The sequence below is a fragment of the Paramormyrops kingsleyae genome, chromosome 12 (genome assembly GCF_048594095.1).
Source record: "Paramormyrops kingsleyae isolate MSU_618 chromosome 12, PKINGS_0.4, whole genome shotgun sequence".
NCBI lineage: Eukaryota > Metazoa > Chordata > Actinopteri > Osteoglossiformes > Mormyridae > Paramormyrops > Paramormyrops kingsleyae.
Genome location: NC_132808.1, coordinates 11,201,891 through 11,224,169, shown reverse-complemented (window position 1 = coordinate 11,224,169; position 22,279 = coordinate 11,201,891). Strand labels below are relative to the sequence as shown.

Sequence of the window (22,279 nt, the reverse complement as noted above, 5' to 3'; positions counted from 1 at the left end):
TGTTGAGAAAAACTGATTGTGTCTAGTTTTCAGACATATTAGCTCCGCCTAGTGGTATCCTGTAGGCTGGAGCTATGTGTAGATCAGCTCTGTGTGTGTGGATCGGGCTTCAAAACAACATGAGGAAAGTCTCAAAAATACATTGCTGAATTCATGTGTGATCTAAAAATGCGCTTTTAAGTGTTCACAAACCAGTTGTACATCTGAATATATGTTGTCGCATGTATTCAAACACATGCACAAATTGTAATGAATCTGTACAAGCAAACTTTGTTTAGGCAAATGTTCATGTTCTTGTACAAATCATTCTGCATTTTTAAAATGAAAATGTACAAGACACAAGTTGAAAGGCATTGTATATGTATATGGGGAATGTACTGACATATCATATATAATAAGGGCTCTACCTCAACAGCCTCCATACTTATTAATAATCTGAAGGAAGATGGTCAGACTGATGTAGAGAAACAAGTCCCAGGACACCAACCAGAGGGGCAAATGTATCTTGGACACCTACCTGGTCTGGCTCAGGATCTCTGCATCTCTGAAGAAAGGTGATCCCTTGTGTTAATCTACAAAAAAAGGTAATATAGTTTCTACAATAGAATTTTGTCAGCGTATCACATTTTAGTCAGTTGTAATGCATACCTTACTGATACCCAATATTACCATGAATTTTCGTATTGTCGTAAGACAATAAATGTGCATTTACCTGAATCCTCGGAGTCCAAATAATGACATATGACTCCCCTTTTTCATTTATTGCACATTCCACTTAAATGACAATTTGCACAATCATTCCCCACCAGTTAGGTGGTTAACTATTTATTCATGTGTGTCTTAATGGCCATGTCTTAAAATGGAATTTATATAATTTTTATGTTTAACTATTCATACTCTAGTTATTACTTTCTTATATGCATTACTAGAATCTAGAGTAACTTTTTCCACTAGTAGTACTTGTGCTCCTTACAGAACATTTTAGGAGCACCAGCACAAAATTTAGGCGCACCAATTAAATCGACATGCAATGCAACATATTTATATTTTTTGCCAATTTAACTATATTATAGATAAATGCAAGTTACAAAAACAACAATGTGATGTTTTATTTTAAACAAAAGAATCTTAGTGAAGTAGTGCTTTAAGAAAATTAAGTTAAATGGTGCTTTTTAAAATCTAAACACCAATGTTTGTTTCATTGTCACCAATGGGCTTATGGACCAGCCAGATATGACATCCTGCTCACATTGTTCCCAATTCGTGTTGTTATGATGACAACAGACTCACATTAGCTTTCCACACTAATCACTCTTTATCAGGTATTTTGACTGTGCTTTAAAAAGCAACTGTATTTCGATATTTTGAAATTCTCCAAAATACGGTTTCAGCAAAAACAAATAATGTAATATGCTTTGCTGGCATTTTACTGTCCAAGTCTAAATGATAGTTCCACTTACAAAATGCCTTTTCAGGTCATAAATGTGAAAATAATTTCAAATACAAACATGTAAGCAGAGTTGTGGTGCATTGATCCTTGCATAGCTGATTTAAAATGCAGGTGGAGGAATCGATACATGGAACCATAATTCAAATGTCTTATCGAATTCCTGGTTCATAAAAATTTCTAATTTGGAACCACTTCACAATACCCAACCCTACACCTATCCTTGCTCCATTTCATGTGATATACGATGATAGTTAAAAAAGAAATAGCAAGTCATACTGGTGCACCTAGTTAAAAAAAATTAGTCACACTGTCTCCAAAAATGGTCGCAAAATTTGACCAAATTGTTGTAGTCTGGAGCCCTGCACAACGACCAAGATTTTCCATAACAAACTCACCAATGGTATAACTACCATGTAATGTCAAACAGAAAAACATACAGAGACATACAGACCCCACTGTGATTTTCTTCTGAGATCAAATGTTATTGCTACCAGGACTGTTTTACACACACAAGCTCCAGTTAGCTGGCAAAAAAACTGCTCTACAGGCACAGTGGGTTGTACATACAATCTTTATCCAGGTTCCAAACTTGTAAAAATTAAACATTATCAAACAAAAAAAAAATTGTAATTTTAGCATTATAACCTTTAAAAAAAACATTTATTATAACACTAGACTGGTTAAGATGAGCATTCATATAAATGGAAAAGAAGCTAACAAAAATAACAAAGATTTAATCACTACTACTTCCACACCCCCCAGCCTCTATCTCTAGCTGCCTTACAGTAGGCTTGGCTGGTATCTAATTTTTCATACCACGATACCATCCACTTCACAGGGGGATTCCACAAGATAAATTGTGCCAAATTAAAACACTGCGGTATATGAACAATATTAATGTAATAATGCCAAGCCTACCCTTCAAACACTCCCCACCTCTCCAAAAAAATCTGTATTAAAAGCCTAACATTGTGCGACATGTCTCAGTTTAATCAGGTTCAACAGATTTGCGCCTGTTCTTTCATTTTCTGACACTGAGTAGGACTAGGGCTAAATGGCATGATTAAAGTCTCCCATGATAAATTTTTCCAACTATGCTACTGAAAAAACTTGCCAAGAGGAGGAGCCTGGCGACAAAAAATATCCATCCAGCCATCCATTCAACTTCTGCAACTGCTTGTGCTAGTCAGGGTTGCGGTGGGTTCAGAGCCTATCCCATAGGCTATGGGCACAAGGGAAGGAACAACCCAGGATGGGGTGCCAAGCCCTCACACACCATTTACTCACACACCATTCACTCACATGCCATTCACTCACACACCATTCACTCATACCTACGGGCAATTTGGTAACTCCAATCAGCCTCAGCATGTTTTTGGAGTGGGGGGGGAAACCGGAGTACCCAGAGGAATCCCCATGACAAAACGGGGAGAACATGTAAACTCCACACACATTAGATCCATGGTGGAGACTTAAAGGTCCCAGAAGTGAGAAGCAACAGTGCTAACCAATGTAGCACCGTGGCACCCCAAAATATATATTTTAAAGTACAGTGGTACCTTGGATCTCGAACTTAATCCGTTCCGGAATCCAGATCAAATCCTAAAAAGTTTGAATTCTGATAGAATTTTTCCCATAAAAAATAATGGAAAACCAATTAATTGGTTCCCGGCCCCCAAAATAATTTAAACGCAAAATGAACAGGACAAAACAAGAAGAGCATTTTCATTTCTTCCGTGTGCCACGCCCCCTCGTTAACCTCGTGTGAGATCCCTATGTGATCAGCTGTTTCTGGTTGTTGTCATTAGTCCTCTGTATTAAGTCCGCGTTTCAGTTTGTTTCCCCAGTCCGGTCATTGGGTGCGTTCGACTTGCTTACAGCGCTGGCTTAAAGCAACGCATTCTGATCCTGACCCAATGCATTACGGTTAGATGCATTGCGACCTCTCACCTGGCTGCACAAACTGGAACCGCCTCTGTGACGACACACCTTTGCCCTTATTGGCTGAAGAGTTTTGTTACACGCATGACGTTTGAATCCCAGGCAGTTCCGATGCGTAATCTGCTATTTCTCCCAAATATCACATAAAGCAGTGAGAACTGGTTTTCAGTTAATTTACCTTGTAAAATAAAGTTTAAATAAATGACATAAATGCTCTAATAGTACTTGTAAGTTAGTGGTTTATTTATTGTTAGTTACTGTAATGTTGTGCTGCTTTATTTGGTTAATCGTCCAGCCTGTGAAGAAGGCATTCAAGTAAGAATTGCATTGTAGTATGACTCATTTCCTGGCGCGTACAATTTATATTAGGTCAGCGTTCACGGTTCGACTTCTGATATTCAGATCGAGTTCTAGGTCAAACTGGTTTGTTCGACTTTCAAGAAATTCGAGTTCTAGTGAGTTCGAGAACCGAGGTACCACTGTATTCAGAAAATCTTCTTGCACTCTACATGTTGTGAATGATTGACCATGTTCATGGGACAGTGGACAACCTGGTGTTGACATATAACTGGCCATATGGTGTATGTCACCTGGACCACATATAATAATTTTTACCTGCTCCTTGTGAAATTTGTCATTTTTCATTTGCAGAAAGTGTTTAAATTTATACAATCATATATAGAAAAATGTCCACTTACTTTTGTTTTTTCTTCATACCTGTAAATGGAAATCAACACAATAATATACCTTTTATGTTAAAATAGAAAAGACATTGATTCACCATATGGACAAAAGTATTGGGACACCTGGCCATTACACCTACAGGAACTTTTATAATATTCTAAATCCATAGGCATCAATATAAATCCACAGGCATCTGCCAAACCCAGACTCGTCCATCAGACTGCCAGACAGAGAAGCATGATGCATCACTCCACAGAACACGTTTCCACTGCTCCAGAGACCAGTGGCGGTGTGTTGTACATCTAGGGTGACCACCTACTGTAATCCATGTCAGGAGGGACACTATGAGCTACAACAGGATTTGTAAACTACCATTTCATACATTTCAATTAAAAGGACCAGGATTTCACTTAAGCACTGGGTTCTTGCCGTATGCTGATTGGTCAGTCTCCTATAATCATGCATATGTGTCAGTAATGTTAATGCGAAACAGCTGGATGAGTCTTTCAATCTAGGAACTAACCAAACATTTTAGCAGAGCACAGAACCCTTTCAGCTTTAAAGTAGTTCGTAAAAGCTGAAGTAGCTCATAGTGTCCCTCCTGACATGGATTAGGTGGTCACCCTATGTACATCACTCCATCTGACATTTGGCATTGCGCTTGGTGATGTGAGGCTTGCATGTGGTTGATCAGCCATGGAAGCCAATTCATTGAATCTCCTGATGCACTGTTTTTTGTACTGGGGTTGATGCCAGAGGAAGTTCGGACAGTTAAGTCAATTAAGGTGGTATCCTATTACAGTACTACATTTGAATTTGCTGAGCTCTTCAGAATAACCCATTCTTTCACAAATATTAGTAAACCTGACTGCATGCTTAGGGGCTTGATTTTATACACCTGTGGCAATGGGGTTGAACAAAACACCTGAATTCAGTGACTGAGAAATGTGTCCCAATACTTTTGTTCATACAGTGTATGTAGTTTATTGTACACTGTAAAAAAAAAAATCTAGTAAAAAAAACGGTAAAATGACTGGCAGCAGCAACTGCCAAACAAAAACTGTAAAATTACAGTAAAATGTTTTATTTCAAATGAAGTGCAAAAACATTAAATTTACAAAAAATGTCCTTTATTCTTTTGCATAAAAACACTGTTATTTTACAGTTTTTCTTAATATTATTATGATCAAATACCTTAATTAAAAGGGCAATTCCAAAAGTTAAACAAATAAATACTGTTATTTTACAGTTTTTCTTATTATTATTATGATCAAATACCTTACTTAAAAGGGCAATTCCAAAAGTTAAACAAATAAATACTGTTATTTTACAGTTTTTCTTATTATTATTATGATCAAATACCTTAATTAAAAGGGCAATTCCAAAAGTTAAACAAATAAATACTGTTATTTTACAGTTTTTCTTATTATTATTATGATCAAATACCTTAATTAAAAGGGCAATTCCAAAAGTTAAACAAATAAATACTGTTATTTTACAGTTTTTCTTATTATTATTATGATCAAATACCTTAATTAAAAGGGCAATTCCAAAAGTTAAACAAATAAATACTGTTATTTTACAGTTTTTCTTATTATTATTATGATCAAATACCTTAATTAAAAGGGCAATTCCAAAAGTTAAACAAATAAATACTGTTATTTTACAGTTTTTCTTATTATTATTATGATCAAATACCTTACTTAAAAGGGCAATTCCAAAAGTTAAACAAATAAATACTGTTATTTTACAGTTTTTCTTATTATTATTATGATCAAATACCTTAATTAAAAGGGCAATTCCAAAAGTTAAACAAATAAATACTGTTATTTTACAGTTTTTCTTAATGTTATTTTGATCAAACACCTTAATTAAAAGGGCAGTTCCAAAAGTTCAGCGGATAAATACTGTTATTTTACAGCTTTTCTTAATATTATTATGATCAAATATCTTGATTAAAAGGGCAGTTCTACACTGTAAAAAAAAATCCATCAAAAAACAGAAAATGTACTAGCAGAAAATTAGAAGCACATTTTCCGTTAACGGACTCTTCCTTCAAGTCTCAAGAAAAATACTGTAAATTCAGTTTTCCACAGTTTGTTGTTCCAAGGAATATTTCTTAACTAATAGTTTATTTTCATTTTTAATTTTTCACTCTGCCAATGCAGAATTGTTTGTTTAATAAATGGTGTTGTTCACAAAACTACAAAAAGTAATTTGAGAATATAGTAATTCACTACTATTTTTCATGGCTCAAAGGCCCATAAACATGCAGCTGTCTAGCTGAAGCTGGATTTGAACCAGCAACCTGTGGATTACAAGACCAAATACTTAAACTACTGAGCCACACACTTACACTGACTTGAAGTTGTAACTTTTCAAGTGGAATGAATCGCAACATAATTTAGCAGGACTGTAAGAAGACAGTATAAATTAAACAGTATTTTTCCTTTTAAAAATGTGAAATACGTGTAATTTTTCATTACTGGCGTTATGCGTAAAATAAAGGTTGGTTTATTAATTCAGGGATATTCTCTGTCATTTTACAGAGCTTTGCAGACAGCTTTCAAAAAAGAGAAACTACTGTAAAAAATGACGGTTATTTTCTGTAAAATTACAATTTTTTTTTTACAGTGTAGGTGTCATGTGGTAAGTAGTAATACTGACTAATTAGCCTAACAATTTAGAATTATGACATCATACAGTCACAACCTTGTTTATTACTGTTCATCATATTATACTCATCTTGAGAGGATAACTTCTGAATAATAAATGTTTGAGTACTGAAGGGTAGCAGCATGACTGAGGTATGTGGAGATGTAAACAATGACTGGAAAGCTGTCAACAGGCTGTAAACATCCCAGTACACATATTAAACTTCTATGGAAAGCCATGCATCATATCCCCGTTATACTTACAGTATGCAGAGATCTCTATAACCAACCAGCCAAAGAGGAAGACAGACCCAGAAATCAGGAAAATCAGCCGTAGATTCAGTAACTGTTTTCCTGTGTCTAAAATGACAGTGACAGAGATTAAACCACAGGAATCCATATATTTCCCAAAGGGTTTGTACAGTTTATCTACATTAAGCTAACACAGTAAAAGTAAAATTGGAGAAGAAAATGTATTTACTTGCTTTCCATATTAATTCTGTAGTCATGGCTACAGAATTCAGGAGAGGGAGACCAAAAGCCCCTGAGAAATATGCATATTTACGGGGTTTGGCTGAAAGGCAGAGAGAAAAGCATTAGTCATACAGCTACATATACAGTATACATTCAAACTGCCAAACATCTATCATTGAATTTTTCACTCTTACATATTTTCAGTGTTCTTTATTGTTTTGATGAAGAAATAGATGATAAATTTTTAAAAAGCACTAAAATTTTATGAAAAGAAATTCATATTTACAATTTTAAAGGGGCAGTTCAACCCAAAACTGAAAGATACATGTTTTAGATGTGCTATCTATTCTTCTAGATTGTTCTGCTGGGAATTGCATAATTTTGGAGATATTAGCCGTAGAAATGCGCAGTGATATGATTGGTGTGTGGAGTTCGGTATTATTGTTGTGAATGTTTCAAATGTCAGAGGAGCACTATAATTCTTCTTTACTGAATTTTATGACGCAAACATAGTAACAGCCTGGCGTGTTGTAAAACATGTCTGTAGTGTATGACTTTATTTTTAATAGCCTTATAATTTTATTTAAATACACTACATGGCACCTTCTATTAAACCTATATACACTACTCACAATAAGTTAGGGATATTGTAATGTACATGAGTGCTTTTCCAATTTGCTCTGAATTTTAATGAAATATGTTCCCTTTGATATTACTAATAATGTATGAGAAGAAACACCATTGTCATTAGCTTAATATTTATTACCCCAAAAATTTATACAATAACAGGGATAGCCCCAAATAACAAAAATTGACAATGTCAGTAGTGGGTGTTTCCACCATTTGCCGCAATGACAGCTTGAAAGTGATGTCTCATGCTCCTCACTAGCCTCATGATGTTGTCCTGAGGCAATGCGTTCCACTCTTCCACAAGTGTTACACACAGTTCTGCCAGGTCACGTGGGGGTGGGGTACGATCATCCAGTCTCTGCTTCAACTGGTCCAAGACGTGCTCTATGGGGTTCAGGTCAGGGGACATTGATGGCCATACCATATGAGGCACTCCAACTTCCTGAAGTCGAGCTGTGACAATTCTGCCACGATGTGGTGGAGCATTATCATCCATGAACAGAAAGTTGGGGGTGTGCTGGTGGAATTGGGAGATGATGATGGGTTCTATGATGTCTCTGAGGTAAGAACATGCAGTGACTGAGCCATGTACAATAACCAAATCTGTTTTGCGCTGACTGGTGATGCCTGCCCAGACTGTTGCACCTCCTCCACCAAAGCAAACCCTGGGGACCATGTTGACCTCAGCGTATCGCTCACCTCGCCTTCTCCAGCAACGCTGACGACAATCATTTCTGTGCAAGGTGACCCGACACTCATCAGTGAACAGGACGGTAGTCCACTGCTGCATTGTCCAGGTCACATGGTCTTGTGCCCACTGCAAACGTTCACGGCGGTGTCTTGGTGTCATTTACATTTACATCATTTGGCAGACGCCCTTAGCCAGAGCGACTTACATAAGTGATTTAAGACTCCACAATGAATTTCCCGATACTAGCTCAATAAAAACCAAGGCTATGAGTACCATCGATCTAATACTCTGTTGGAAAAGTGCTTTTTTTTTTTTTTTTTTTTTTTAGTAATGAAAGTATAATGCCAGAAGTGCTAATTCAGGTATTTCTGGAAAAGGTGTGTTTTAAGTCGTCTTTTGAAGACATTCAGTGACTCAGCTGTTCGGACATCTAGGGGGAGTTCATTCCACCAACTTGATGCCAGAACAGAGAAGAGCCGGGAGGTGTGTCTTCCTTGTGCCTTGAGGGGTGGTGGGACCAGTCGAGCAGTGCTGGAGGATCGGAGAGATCGTGGTGCAGTGCGGGGTGTGATGAGGTCTTTTAGGTAGGATGGAGCCAGATCATTTTTGGCTTTGTATGCGAGCATCAGTGTTTTGAATCTGATGCGGGCAGCCACAGGAAGCCAGTGTAGGGAGCGTAGCAAAGGAGTGGTGTGGGAGAACTTGGGAAGGTTGAAAACAAGTCGAGCAGCTGCATTCTGAATCAGTTGGAGGGGACGAATGACGCTCAGTGGTAAACCCGCTAGGAGCGAGTTGCAGTAGTGAAGGCGGGAGATGACGAGGGACTGAACGAGTATCTGGGTAGCCTGTGTGGAAAGAAATGGACGTATCCTTCTGATATTAAACAGGAGAAACCGACAAGAGCGGGAAACGTTGGCGATATGAGAGGAAAAGGATAGACGATTGTCCATGGTAACCCCAAGGTTGCGAGCAGAAACCGAAGGAGGATCAGTGGAGTCACCTGCAACGGTCGTCTGGCATTCAAGCCAAAGTGGTGGAGTCGGTTGCGAATGGTTTGTTTGGAAACCCTAGTACCCCGCGCATCTCATAAACGGGCCTGCAGCTGTGTGGCAGTTGCATAACGATGTCTGAGTGCATAGGTCCTTAGGTACTGGTCATCGTTGCGGTCTGTGACTCGTGGGGCTCCACTCCTGGGTCTGTCCTGAACTCTGCCAGTAGTTCTGTGTCTTGATGCAAGTCTGCTGATGACACTTTGAGACACACCAAGTTCACGAGCAACATCTGACTGCCTGCCACCGACCCGAAGGCGCGCCATGGCCAGGTGGCGCTGCTCGTCCGTTAAGTGACGTCGTGTGTCCATGGCTGTTTGAATGATGAACTTGGAATGACTTACTGACAATACCAGCTTTTTATACCCACAGAGTGTTGAAATTGATGCCACATTGAAAAGGGTTGTCTTTTGGTATTGGTCCCAATAAGGCACACCTGTACACAATGAGACCATTACATGGAAAACATAAAATTAGGTGTGTCTATCACCCCAATACAATTGCCCTCCCTATCCCAAAAATGTCTGAAGTGAAACAAACACCGTATGTATGACATCCACTAAGTCTCTCACAATATTCCTAACTTATTGTGAGTAGTGTATGTGTAGAACATGTTTTCAGAGTCAGCTATGTTTTGGGTTGTGGATGAAGTTAACCTGATCCACTCAGGATAAGCAGATCTGAGTCTGCTGTTTCGCGAATCCCCCTAATTTACTTGTGCAGTCAGGATCTGTTAGTGAGTGAGCCGGAAGAACCTGAGTCTGTCTGATCCAGCTCTGTTATATATTCAGCAGCTCTGAGTCTGCAGGAAGTTCCTCTGATCCATCCATTCTGTCAGCTCCGCTGAGTCCACTGAGTCAATGGTTTTATGCAAGTTATGTGCAGATGGACTGGGGCATGTTGTACTGAGGTTGAACAATTTACAAGGAGAGTAGTGAGTGACACAGTTATTTGTTTTAATTTTTAAAGTCACCTGGTGTTAACTGCATGTAGGACCAAATATTCTGGCTTAATGGAGACTACAGACTCATCATCCTCGAGTTATTAGACAGATCCAGGTTAATGAGTTAGTCAGGATTCGCTCACTGCTACTATAATCACCACAGAAAGAATGCCATTCACTCCTATTTAAAACCGAGAGGCCAGATATTTCTACGGCTGATATCTCCAACACTAGACAACTCTCAGCAGAAAGACCTAGATGCAGATACCCCTCTAAAACATATCCTTTACAGTTTTTGGGTGAACTGCCTTTTTAAACTATACAGATCTAAGAGACGAACTTTAAAAATATTATTAAAAAATTTGGACTGTACCAAGTAAATCAGCCCGATCCCAGTCTTTAAAGCATAATGTGACAGTCAGAATGTAGATGAACACAAACTGGCACATCTTTTCAACTCGTCCTGTAGTCAAAATTAGAGTTTCAGTTTAAAATACAGCACTTTTTCCTCAAACATTAGTAAAAAAGTACAAAAATTCTTAACAAAACCGCTTCATCATTTAAATTATGTGTCATTCTTGAAACTTATACTAGGTATTACTTTTAAGATGAGGCTGATCGTGCCCTTACAGTATGTTTCATATGGAATACATAGGAGTAAATGCATTTGTATTTAAACGGAGTACAGTTCAATAAAGCTTCACACTAGAAATGATGGGGGTGGCTGTGGCTCAACAGATGTACTAGAAATAATTACAGTTTTGTAGCATTTGCTCAAGAAAGTATTTTGATTTTAAATTTTTATAAACAGCAAAAATGGCTGACAATTAATTTCCTTTTATAGTCAAACGGATCTCTTACCGTAAATGTATTTGCTTACCTTTGTCATTTTCCAGAACCAGACTTAGATACTGGAAGCTTATTATTAGGTAGAGCATGAATAAAATCCCCAAAAGGCATTTATGAGCCAAATCTAAAAAGAATTATGTAATGAAAAACAACAGGTTAACTGAACATAAATTGAAGCAAGTCATTAAACATTTTTACTTTTTTCTAACATGCATACATAAAACCATGTATCCTAACTATTCCTCACACACAGAGCAGAGCTCCTGTACCCTAACCCTTCCTCACACAGGGATAGATTCTCCCATCAAACACTTCCTTTTCTTTCTGGGTTAAAAATAAAGTGCCTTGTTTAACTGAGCTGTAACAAGGATAGTCCTTCACCATGCCCCACCATAACAAGCTTATCAAAGTTGAATACACAATACTTACAGAAATATCTGGATGAGCATCGCACATAACTGCATATGAATATTCCAAGGGTAAGTCCAGCAATCGACAAAACATATTCTGAAATCAGACAGCAAACATTACTACACATTAGTGTTGTAATAATCCCCCACACTGATTCCACATTCACACATTCAAATATATATAAGAATATAAATGTTATTGTTTATTGCTAATGTTTATGATTCTTGTTAGAGGCAAAAGTTTTACCCATGTAAACACATTATATATCCTTATGTAAAGTAAAATGTTAGAATCCCAGTCACGTGACCCTCAAGATTATAAAGACAATTAACAATAAAGGAAACACTGTCAAACACCCTTTTCCACTGTGAAACACACAGATGTGTGTTTATTCATTCATCCCCCTGCTATCCAGAACCCACATATACATCAGATTTAATGGATTTGGACCAATCAGGGATCAGTCCCACACATACAGATCCAGGGCCAAAAATTGAAGCCTGGAGGTATTGTGCTACAATAGTACTCACAGAGCTACCGTTCCAAAATATATAGTACAGAAATAGATTAAACTTTGATGATAAGTAGAAAAACTGCAGAAAAACTCACCTAATATTAATGCTCTGTATACTATGGAAATGAAAAAGGGAGAGAAACAAAGGAGCAGCATGTGCAGCACTCTGGGATTATCTGTAAGGGAAAATAGAGCAAATCAGACACCCTCATTCTCTCATCAGTCTATACAGACATAACATGATATTAAATAACAAAGTGTCCTTGGGCTTTTCTTCCCCTGAGATAAATCCTGCCGTCCCCAGGGCCCGACTGCACTGTGAGGTCATGCACAGTAAGGCCCATGATCCGAGGGCAGCGGGGCTCAGAACACAGGCCAAGGAGTCTAATGCCCCCGAGAGTCAGAGGGTCCCTCAAAACCCCATGGTGTGATGAAGGTGAGGGCCGGGGTGTGTTAGCTGAAGGGGAATCCCAAGCTGTCCAACGTAGTTATCAGGCACACCCCCAGTCCATATCACCCACTCCATCAGGGGGGTGTCAACGTGTGTGATAGTACTCCACAGATGGTCAACTGTGCCTTGATATAAAGCTGAAGCTAATGGAACCATTTGAAGACTAATCTAAATCTAATCTAACACAAGCACAAAACCATCAACGCTTTTGTAATAAGGTTGCAATTTACTTCATACCACACATATGTAACATACAGTATTCCACACTCAAGCTCCAAGCCAGTGAGCTGGGCTTCTTGAGAATAGGTTGAGATTTTTTCGACCACATCCTTTGCTTTAACACACCTGATACAGGTAATCAGACCCTTCAGTAATATCTCACTATTATAGTCAGCTTAGCTTCAACATAGCTGGCTCCAATGCTGAGATGCTACTGAAACAGCTTGATTATCTGTATCTGGTGTGTTAAATTAGGGCTGTACCTAAGCTCTGCAGGGTGGTATATCTCCAGAAGCAGGGTTGGGCAGCCCTGGGTTAAGTGATTGAGAAAAACTGTAAATGAATTTACCTAAGGTCAACACACAAAATAATTTTGGGGTGTCTCTTATTGAACTTGTATAAGAGAATTAAAAGTTTCAATTTTATAATTTATCAGATACTTTTGTCTAAAGTGACACACAGATGCAGCAGGGAGTATGTCAGAAGCATACAACTTTTATGATGCATTTCAAATACGTGATGAATCTCCTTACCTATAATTCGTGTTCGCCTTCTCGATAGGTTTCTTCCTGCTATACCTGTGAATGGGAAAATAAGATTTGAGCAAAAATCCATCTGTATCATTGCCCAACGTCTCCATTAGTTATGCATTAATTATAATACAAGCATACATATTAGAAGTCCATAACAATAGTACATGGTGTCAGAAGGGGATTATGTCAGAAATGGAAAAGTTACAGCCTCTACTTAGGGAAACACTCAATTTCCAAGAAGCCCTGGATATCTGTAGAGCCAGCAAAGTAACACAAAATCACATGAAAGTGTTGCACAAAGAAACAGATGCTGCTGTGTTACAAAAATAACCAAAATGAAGTGAAGGGACAGACAGGCATGTGCTAGAAAGACAGGGACAGACAAGCATGAGTGCATGAGATGATGATACATTCATAAGCCAAAAAAAATGTCCAGCATACAGCAAGACGTGCAATTACTGTAATCATGAAAGAATAATTTCAATCAAATGTGCAAGTCTCAGAATCCAGGAGCACAGGAGATAATCTGTGGTTGGTATTACAGGGACAGCTCTCTCTTGGTTTCGCTCTTATTTAACTGATCATTATCAGTTTGTCCCTGTGCACAATGAATCTTCCAAGATCACCAAAGTCACATACGGTGTCCCACAGGGATCAGTACTGGGCCCCTACTGTTCACTTTATATATGCTACCACTTGGTAACATTATTAGAAATTACGGTGTTGGTTTCCATTGTTATGCTGATAATACACAGTTTTATACAGACGTGGACAAATGTGTTGGTACCCTTCCACAAAAAACACAACAATCTCTGAAATAACTTGAAACTGACAAACGTTTAATGGCACCCCTTATTGTTTATTCCATATTTAACACAAATGCTTCTGATTATTGATTCAGTCAAATATTTTATATAATTAAATAAATGAAAATGGCACAGACAAAAAAGATGGTACCCTTAATTTATTATTTTGTGGCACCATCTTCTCTTCTTCATCACTGCAACCAAGCGATCTCTGTACGTCTGCATTTGCCAGCAGGTAGTTTGGCCCACTCTTCCTGAGCAAACTGCTCAAACTGTCTCAGGTTTGAGGGGTGGTGTCTCCACACTGCCGTTTTCAGATCTTTCCATAGGTGGGCTAATGGAGGGCCATTTAAGAATAGTTCAATGTTTAATTCCTCAGCCATTCTTGAGTGCTTTTAGCTGTATGTTTTGGGTCATTATCCTGTTTGAGGACCCATGACCTGTGACTGAGGCTGAGCTTCCTAACACTGGGCAGTATGTTTCGCCCCAGGATGCCTTGGTAGTCTTGAGACTTCATTGTGTCCTGCACAGATTCAAGGTTCGCTGTGTCAGATGCAGCAAAGCAGCCCCAAAACAAAACTGATCCCCCTCCATGTTTCACAGTAGGTATGGTGTTCTTTTCTTATAAAGCTTCATTTTTCCTTCTGTAAACATGTGATCGGCCAAAAAGCTCCAGTTTTGTCTTATCAGTCCAAAGGACATTTTCCCAGAAACTTTAGGGCTTGTCAACATGCATTTTGGCAAATTCCACTCTGGCTTTTTATGTTTTTCTGTCAATAGTGGAGCCCTCCTGGGTCTTCTTCTATGGAGCTTATTATTGTTCAGAATGCAAGGGATAGAGTGATCAGAAAGTGACATACCTTTATCTTGGAACTGAGCTTTAATGGTTTTGGATGGTTTCCTTGGCTCTTTTTCTACCTGTTCAGTGTGATGCACACAATGAGGTTACCCCACGCACCGAAGACCGCATAATGGCGGAAGTGCGCTCCATCCTGCAGCAGCTCATCAGCCGGTTAAGGGATAAGCGGCTCCATCAGTGTTTAATTTTAATTAATATCACAGGTGCCTTTAAGCTTTTCATCAGCCATTCAGCTAATTTAAAGGGAAAGAACATGCTACTGTGTTGTTGAGTGGGCTTAATAGCCTAAAGAACATACAGGCTAAGCATCCATGTTTTAAATTCGTCTTTTTTTTCTGTTGATGCTGCTGCTGCGTCTCTATAAAATAAAATTTCACTGACAGCATTACGTGAAATTTAAAAAAATCCTATTAGACCTACTTTAGGCTATTAAGCCCACTGATTCCTTTATTTTTAAGCCTATTTTGTGTGGAATGCCATTGCCAAACCTGTCCGTTGTTGCCTATATGTTGCTTAAAAATAAATATTTTCTGAGTGGCAATGTTGTCATTGCTCATATTTCTTTATGATATAAGGCTTCGGTTTAAGGTGACATTTGTTAGGCATGCAGATAATTTGTCCCTCTTTTAAATTGGAGCGAGCGTGGAGCGATTTGACTGGAGCGGGAGGACATTTTAGTGGAGCGAGGAGCGGTGTTGAGCGGAGCGGCTTAATGCGAATTAGAGCGGAGGAGCGGGCGGAGCCAACAGCCTCGTGAGCGAGGAGCGGAAATTCTCACCGCTCCACTCCGCTCACATGCTCTGATACAAAGCCTCATTAATATTTTAGCCATATTACTAAATCGCTTAAATTGTGGGCATAAATAAATGTCAGTATAGCACAGAAAAGCTGGCGCACGGCCAAATGTTGCGCCTGTCATCTGAAGCCCTCGTGATTATTGCGCATGCGCGATATAATATCTATAAGATATTGCTCAGCCCTAAGCTGCATTCATTACACTGTTAAACAGTATTTCTTAATAAATAAATAAATTTCTCAATAAAAGAAGTAAGTTAATAGAACTTAATTTTGCCTAAAAATTGGATTCACTCATTTCCACAAATTTGACTTTACTCAAAAATTAATTGTGTGTGTAGTAACTCGGTTGTTTTGAGTGTACTTCGATTTCTGGAGCATTTTAAGTTGTGGCGATATACTGTAATTCCAGTTTGTTGCATTTGCTCATTTCCTCTTAGTTGACTTCATGTTCACTACACTAAAACTTGACGAGTTAGTTCAACTCAAACTGTTTGAGAAAACCGATTGCCTTAAATCATTTAAGTTTATGAACTCAAACAATTAAAGTAAAAATATTTTTTATATTGAGTAAAAGTAATTATAATTTAATTGTATTCATAATTTAAGCAACTTAGTTAAATCAAGTTAAGAGCATCAGCTGCATTCATTAGTTTGATTTAAATTACTTGAGTAACAATAACTTAAATGCATCCTCCATATGTAAATGCTACTATTTAAGTTTTATTTACTCAGTTTTCTTCCTTTAAGATTTATTATTACATTCTAGTAACCTACCTGTAGTTGTGGCTACTCAGTTCATTTAAGGAAACATGGTGTTTAAATGGGTCCACATTGAGTGTTACCTTTAACACTTTACAGTGTGCAGTGAGTCTTGTTTTTACAATGTTAATCTTTATTAACTCTAATAGTGTTCAATTTACACCATAGGTGTTTCATCTTGTTCTTTTTACAAGCTACACAAGATGGTCCGTTTAACTTTATCCCACTCACTGGGAATCTTTATTTAACTTTTACTCTCAGCTACAGCAGTTTTCTCATTACATGCTCAGTCGTCACCTACTCATCACACTGGTGTTACAATGGGCAGCCTAAACCATAAGACCGAGGCCGACCAAACTTGGTAGGATGATGTCAATTCAGATGGGGGCGCTATAGTGCCCCCCATACACGTTTCGGGCAATATCTCCTGTCCTGTTAGTCCTACAATCGAAATTCTTTTTTCTACAGATACAGGCAGATATTCCCTACAACTTCCAGAGTGAAACTATTAAGGCTCCGCCTACTTAGATTTTTTGCTAATTTGCATAATTTACAAAACTTACTTCTGCCTTAAAGTCCTACACTATCTGACCAAATCAGACAAATCAGGTGTCAAACCGATCAGTCCTCTGAGCTGATCAATTGTTATAAAAAAAAGTCTGACATTTCTGTATCATACGGCCATCTGCCACGCCCAAACTCCACCTAAATTTGGCCAGTTTCAGTCTGACTGCTATAACTTCTCCCTGCCTTAGCCTACCTTAACCAAACCTAAAATCCTACCTCCCTGCTCCATTCTGGGGACACCATACAAAGCGGCCCGCATTTAGTCAATAGGGGGCGCTACAAATACCTACTTCCAATATCTCCTGAACTGCTAGGCCTATCCAAGTGAAATGTGGCGTATGTCTACTATGGCCAAGTCTGAGGTCAGATCCGTAGTATGGCAGTCATTAGATATACAATGGTGGCCATAATTAGCCAATGAAAATCAAGCATGCATCTGACAGGCCTAGCAATCACCAATCTCAACTAAATCTGGATGATCCATGTGTCTACAGACCCTGACCACATCCTGGTAAGGGCACCCCAGTCTGCCAGATGGGGGCGCTACAGTGATAACTTTTGCGTTTTTGCCAATTCACCAGAAAGGCTTAAGCCTTCAGTTGACATTTATTGCCCGGCCAATTCAGTATGACATGCCAACAACATGTAGAACTTGGTTCTCCGTCTTTGCGTTTTTGCATAATTTATATAGGTCTGAAAACAGGACTTTTTGTTAACCTCCTAGGATTTTCTCCCAACCTACATAGGTCTGGTATCATTTAAATCAGGACACAGTCCTAATAAATAATTATTTAAAAAATCCTAAACTTTCTGTAAGGTACGGCCACCAGCCACACCCAGACCATACAACTGCCACACCCATTTCAATGAGACAGCTATATCTCAGGCCTGCCTAAGCCAATTATCACCAAACTTGAATGTATCCTGTAGGACAGTACAGGGGAAGGGCCCTCCAAATTTTGTGCCGATTGGTCAAACGGGGGTGCTACATCAATGTAACATGTCTGTATAAACCTGGAAAATCAGTTCAACTTACATTTTTCTCATTTCTGTTCCAGTGACATATTACTGGTTAAAATCCTTTGTACTGCAAGTTCTGTGAGTCATGCCAAATCAAGATATATGTACCGTCCAATGACAGTGATTTGCATTCCCTTGTGATGTTTAAAAACTCCATAAATGACATATTCCTATAACTCCTACAATGTACACCACACCTAGGTCATTCTGGTGGCAGGTCAAACAGAACACTGCCCTTATGGATGATTCATAAAAATAACTTGACCTGCCTGTACAGTATGGCCACCAGCCAGAACCAACCTGCACCATTTCCATGCTCATTTCAATCAAGTGCCTTAATCTCAGGCATGCTTCAGTCAATTTGACCCACTAATTTAGCACTGGACCACAAACAGACTCTCCAACTTTAGTGCTGATTGGTCAAACTGGGGCGCTACGGCCACTGTGCATATGTGTGTAAGACCCACCTTTGCTAATTCACATAACTACTCAGACCATAAGACCCAAACCATGCATTCAGTTAGGCTCAGGCACTCCACCAGACGGTTCTACATTGGTGATATTTCTCCTGAACAGATTCCCTTCTGTTCATTTCCCTTCTGTTTCTCATCTACCCATTTTCCTTTATCCTACCTTGATGAAAATTTCTACTGTAATGTCCAAATGTCAGGTCTCATCCTATCATAGTAGTATTTCCTACTTTCTGACTATTTAAATGCATTGGCCATCAGTTACAGTCTGTACTTCATTTCCCATCATTACTGAACTACTAATTTTATGCCATTCACTCCATTCCTTCCCATTGCTTCTGTCCATTAGCTTTGGACCCGTTTGTCACTGATTGCAGTTATCTTTATTATTATTATACTTTCTGCAATGGAAGTCTATGGAAACCCATAGAACCGATTGGTAACTTTTCTTAAAATTTGGCACATTGATAGAGGACAGTTGAAACTATTCAGGCACCAAGTTTGGGGTCAATCCATCCATGCCTCTAGCACCACCATCAAGCCAAATTTCAAGATACATTTTTGCTTTTAACTTTTGACCCCTTTGGCCTACAATTGAAATCTTTGATTTCTCTGAATCCTTGGGTCAGCTCGATTCAGATGCCACTGCCGTTAATTTCTGCCATATTGGATTTTCCTCCATTTTTTATTTTTTTGAAAATGTACTTTTGCAAACTCGTCCTAGGCCGTTGATCCAATCATCACCAAATTGTGTGTGCATCATCTAGAAAGGGTTCTGACAAAAACTTGTTCAAAGAATTATGCTAAGTCAAATGGTTTGGCTCCTGTCGTCCAATGAATTTGAGGACGAAGTAACCAAGCAGGAAATGAGGCCATATCTCAGCAACGATTTCATGTATCAAAACCAAATTTGGGACATGGACTTGGGATCCAATTCTGAGGTCAAGCACTAAATATGGTGCCATTGCACCACTAGGGGGTGCTACCATTAGCAAAAATACATTTTGGCTAATAACTGTTGATCTGTTTGTTGGAGAAAAATAAGTCTTATATTTTCTAATTCTGTGGGATGGCCCCAGGTTGACTCCTGGGAAGGTTAATGTCCCCCGAATTCATGTGGCCGGCATATTGGATTTTAGTAAAAATTTCAGTATTTTCCACATGACACAAAATTGATCCAATCTTCACCTTTGAAATTTAGCATTTTACCATCTATCCCTCTAGCGCCACCATCAGGCCAAAAGTCAAGATACGTTTCCGCATATAACTTTTAATTCCTTTGGCCTAGCATTGTGATCTTTGATTCCCCTGAATTGGTGGCTCCTTCCGATTTGATTGCACCCATTGTTGTTAATTTCAACCATCTTTCATTTTTTGACACATTGAATTTTCTAAAGAACTACTTTTGCGAAGTAGTCCTAGGCCATTGATCCAATCATCATCAAATTTGGTGTGCATCATCTACAGTCAATCCCAACCAAAACTTGTTTAAAGAATTATGCTAAGCCAAATAGTATGGCCGCTGTGGTCCAATAAATTTGAAGACAAAGCCACCAAACAGGAAGTGAGGCCATATCTCCGAAATGCTTTGAGATATCAAAACCAAATTTATAATATAGGCTTGTGACCCAATTCCAAAGGAATTCACCAAAAAGTGCACCATTCCGCCACTAGGTGGCGCTGAAATAAGCAAAAATGGGTTTTGACTGATAATTGTGGAAGGGTTTCACATAGAGAAAAAATTCTAATGTCTTCTAACACCATGGTACATCCCCAGTCCTCTCCACTACCAAATTTATGTTTGTCTAATTGTTGCAGACACCATATTGAATTTTATTGAAAATGTAACGATTTCCCACAGGCAAATGTCTGGGGATTGTCAAGATTGGTCTCTGCCAGTCTCTTTTTTAATTCTTTCCATGCCATCCATGCCTTGGTTGTATGCCTGGCCCCATTTTTGGCCCTATATTTTATTTTGTATTTCTTTAGAATGTTTTCAGTTGATATTTCAAAATAATCTTAAAGTTTATATTTTCTGATATTTAGAGAAATGTTTCTACTGCTAACCAGCACAGTAGTTTAAATGTTAAATGTTGCATTTCATTTAAGGTTTGTACTGTAATTCTACAAAACCGAATAATTAAATATTGTATTTAAATTACTTTTACAAGTTTTTAACATTCCATAAAGATTAAATATAAACACAAACATTGCACGTTAGTTTGAGATGTCTTTAATCTTTTATACAGTATATTTTTAGTGTTTATTTTGTCCAAAATCAAACTTACTGTACAAGATTGAGCATGTGTTAACACTTTATTGTTAGAATTTAGGAATATGTAAAAAGAACAGTTTCTCTGTAAAACAGTTCCTGTGTAGAACATTTTGTGCTATCAGTTTATTGAAGGTGTTTGATTGTAATATTCCAAGAAATACTTGTAAAATAATAGTGCAAAACCTCTAATGAAAAATTTATTTGGTTTTGCACTTTTTAAGGGTCCAAAGGACGAAGTCCTTATGGACCATTATTGTTAAGGGTCCAAAGGACGAAGTCCTTATGGACCATTATTGTTTTTCTTAGGATTTTTGTCTTTTATTATTATTTTTTTCCTGCCCTAAAACTGAATGTACAGCCTAAACTGTAAGAGCTAGACCTACCAAACTTGGTCAGATGATGTCAATTCCTACCCACTACTCAGGTTGTCCTACCCAGTCCTGCCAGCCAGATGGGGGCGCCTTAGCGCCCCCCAACACGTTTCGGTCGATATCTCCTGTCCTGTTAGTCCTACAATCGAAATTCTTTGTTCTACATATACAGACAGCAAAGCCCTACCAACTTGCCATTTGGACTATGAAGCTCCGCCTACTTAGATTTTTTGCTAATTTGCATAATTTGCAAATCCTACTTTTCCCTTCAAGTCCTAGCTTGTTCTACCAAATCAGACAAATGAGGTGTCAAACGAATCAGAACTCTGAGCTGATCAAGAATCATCAACAAAATTCAGACATTTTTATATCCTACGGCCATTAGCCACGCCCAAACAATGGCCAAATTTCGCCCATTTTGGTCTGACGGCTATAACTTGGCTATTCCTTGGCCTACCTTGACCAAATTTGAAATCCTACCTCGCAACACCATCCTGGGGACACGGTCCACTTGGCCAATCTAACTGAAATTTGGCAGATATGTACTAGGACGCAGCCTGTGGTCAGTCACATACAATGGCAGTAATTCGTCCTTAAAGAGTGGCCGCCATCGTCCAATCAAAATCAAGCAGCCATTTGACAGGCTTATCAATGACCAATCTAAATCAAATTTGGGTGATACATTTGTGCTCTCACCCTCTGCCTACCCTGTAAAGGACACCTCACTCGGCCAGATGGGGGCGCTACAGTGACAACTTTTGCGTTTCTGCCTATTTCTCGAGAATGGTGAAGCCTACAATCAACATTTACTGCCAGGTCAATTCAGTACGACATGCCAAATCAAACAACATGTAGAACTTG

General features: G+C 38.5%; 1 protein-coding gene across 4 annotated transcripts in view; it reads right to left on the bottom strand.

Moving 5' to 3' along the window:
• The window catches only part of LOC111859306 (uncharacterized), a 73,373-nt gene that overhangs the window by 3,368 nt on the left and 47,726 nt on the right, over positions 1-22,279 (bottom strand). For 2 of the 4 annotated variants that reach the window (XM_072718682.1, XM_072718683.1), the window contains exons 9-17: positions 13,494-13,538; positions 12,386-12,466; positions 11,795-11,872; positions 11,397-11,489; positions 10,890-10,979; positions 7,211-7,303; positions 6,994-7,089; positions 4,090-4,108; positions 518-572 (exon numbers count right to left, since the gene is read on the bottom strand). In XM_072718682.1, coding sequence (XP_072574783.1) covers positions 518-572; positions 4,090-4,108; positions 6,994-7,089; positions 7,211-7,303; positions 10,890-10,979; positions 11,397-11,489; positions 11,795-11,872; positions 12,386-12,466; positions 13,494-13,538 — 650 coding nt within the window. Of the gene's footprint in view, positions 1-517; positions 573-4,089; positions 4,109-5,860; positions 7,090-7,210; positions 7,304-10,889; positions 10,980-11,396; positions 11,490-11,794; positions 11,873-12,385; positions 12,467-13,493; positions 13,539-22,279 lie in introns of those variants that run through there. The other 2 variants (XM_072718685.1, XM_072718684.1) reach the window with 2 other exon arrangements.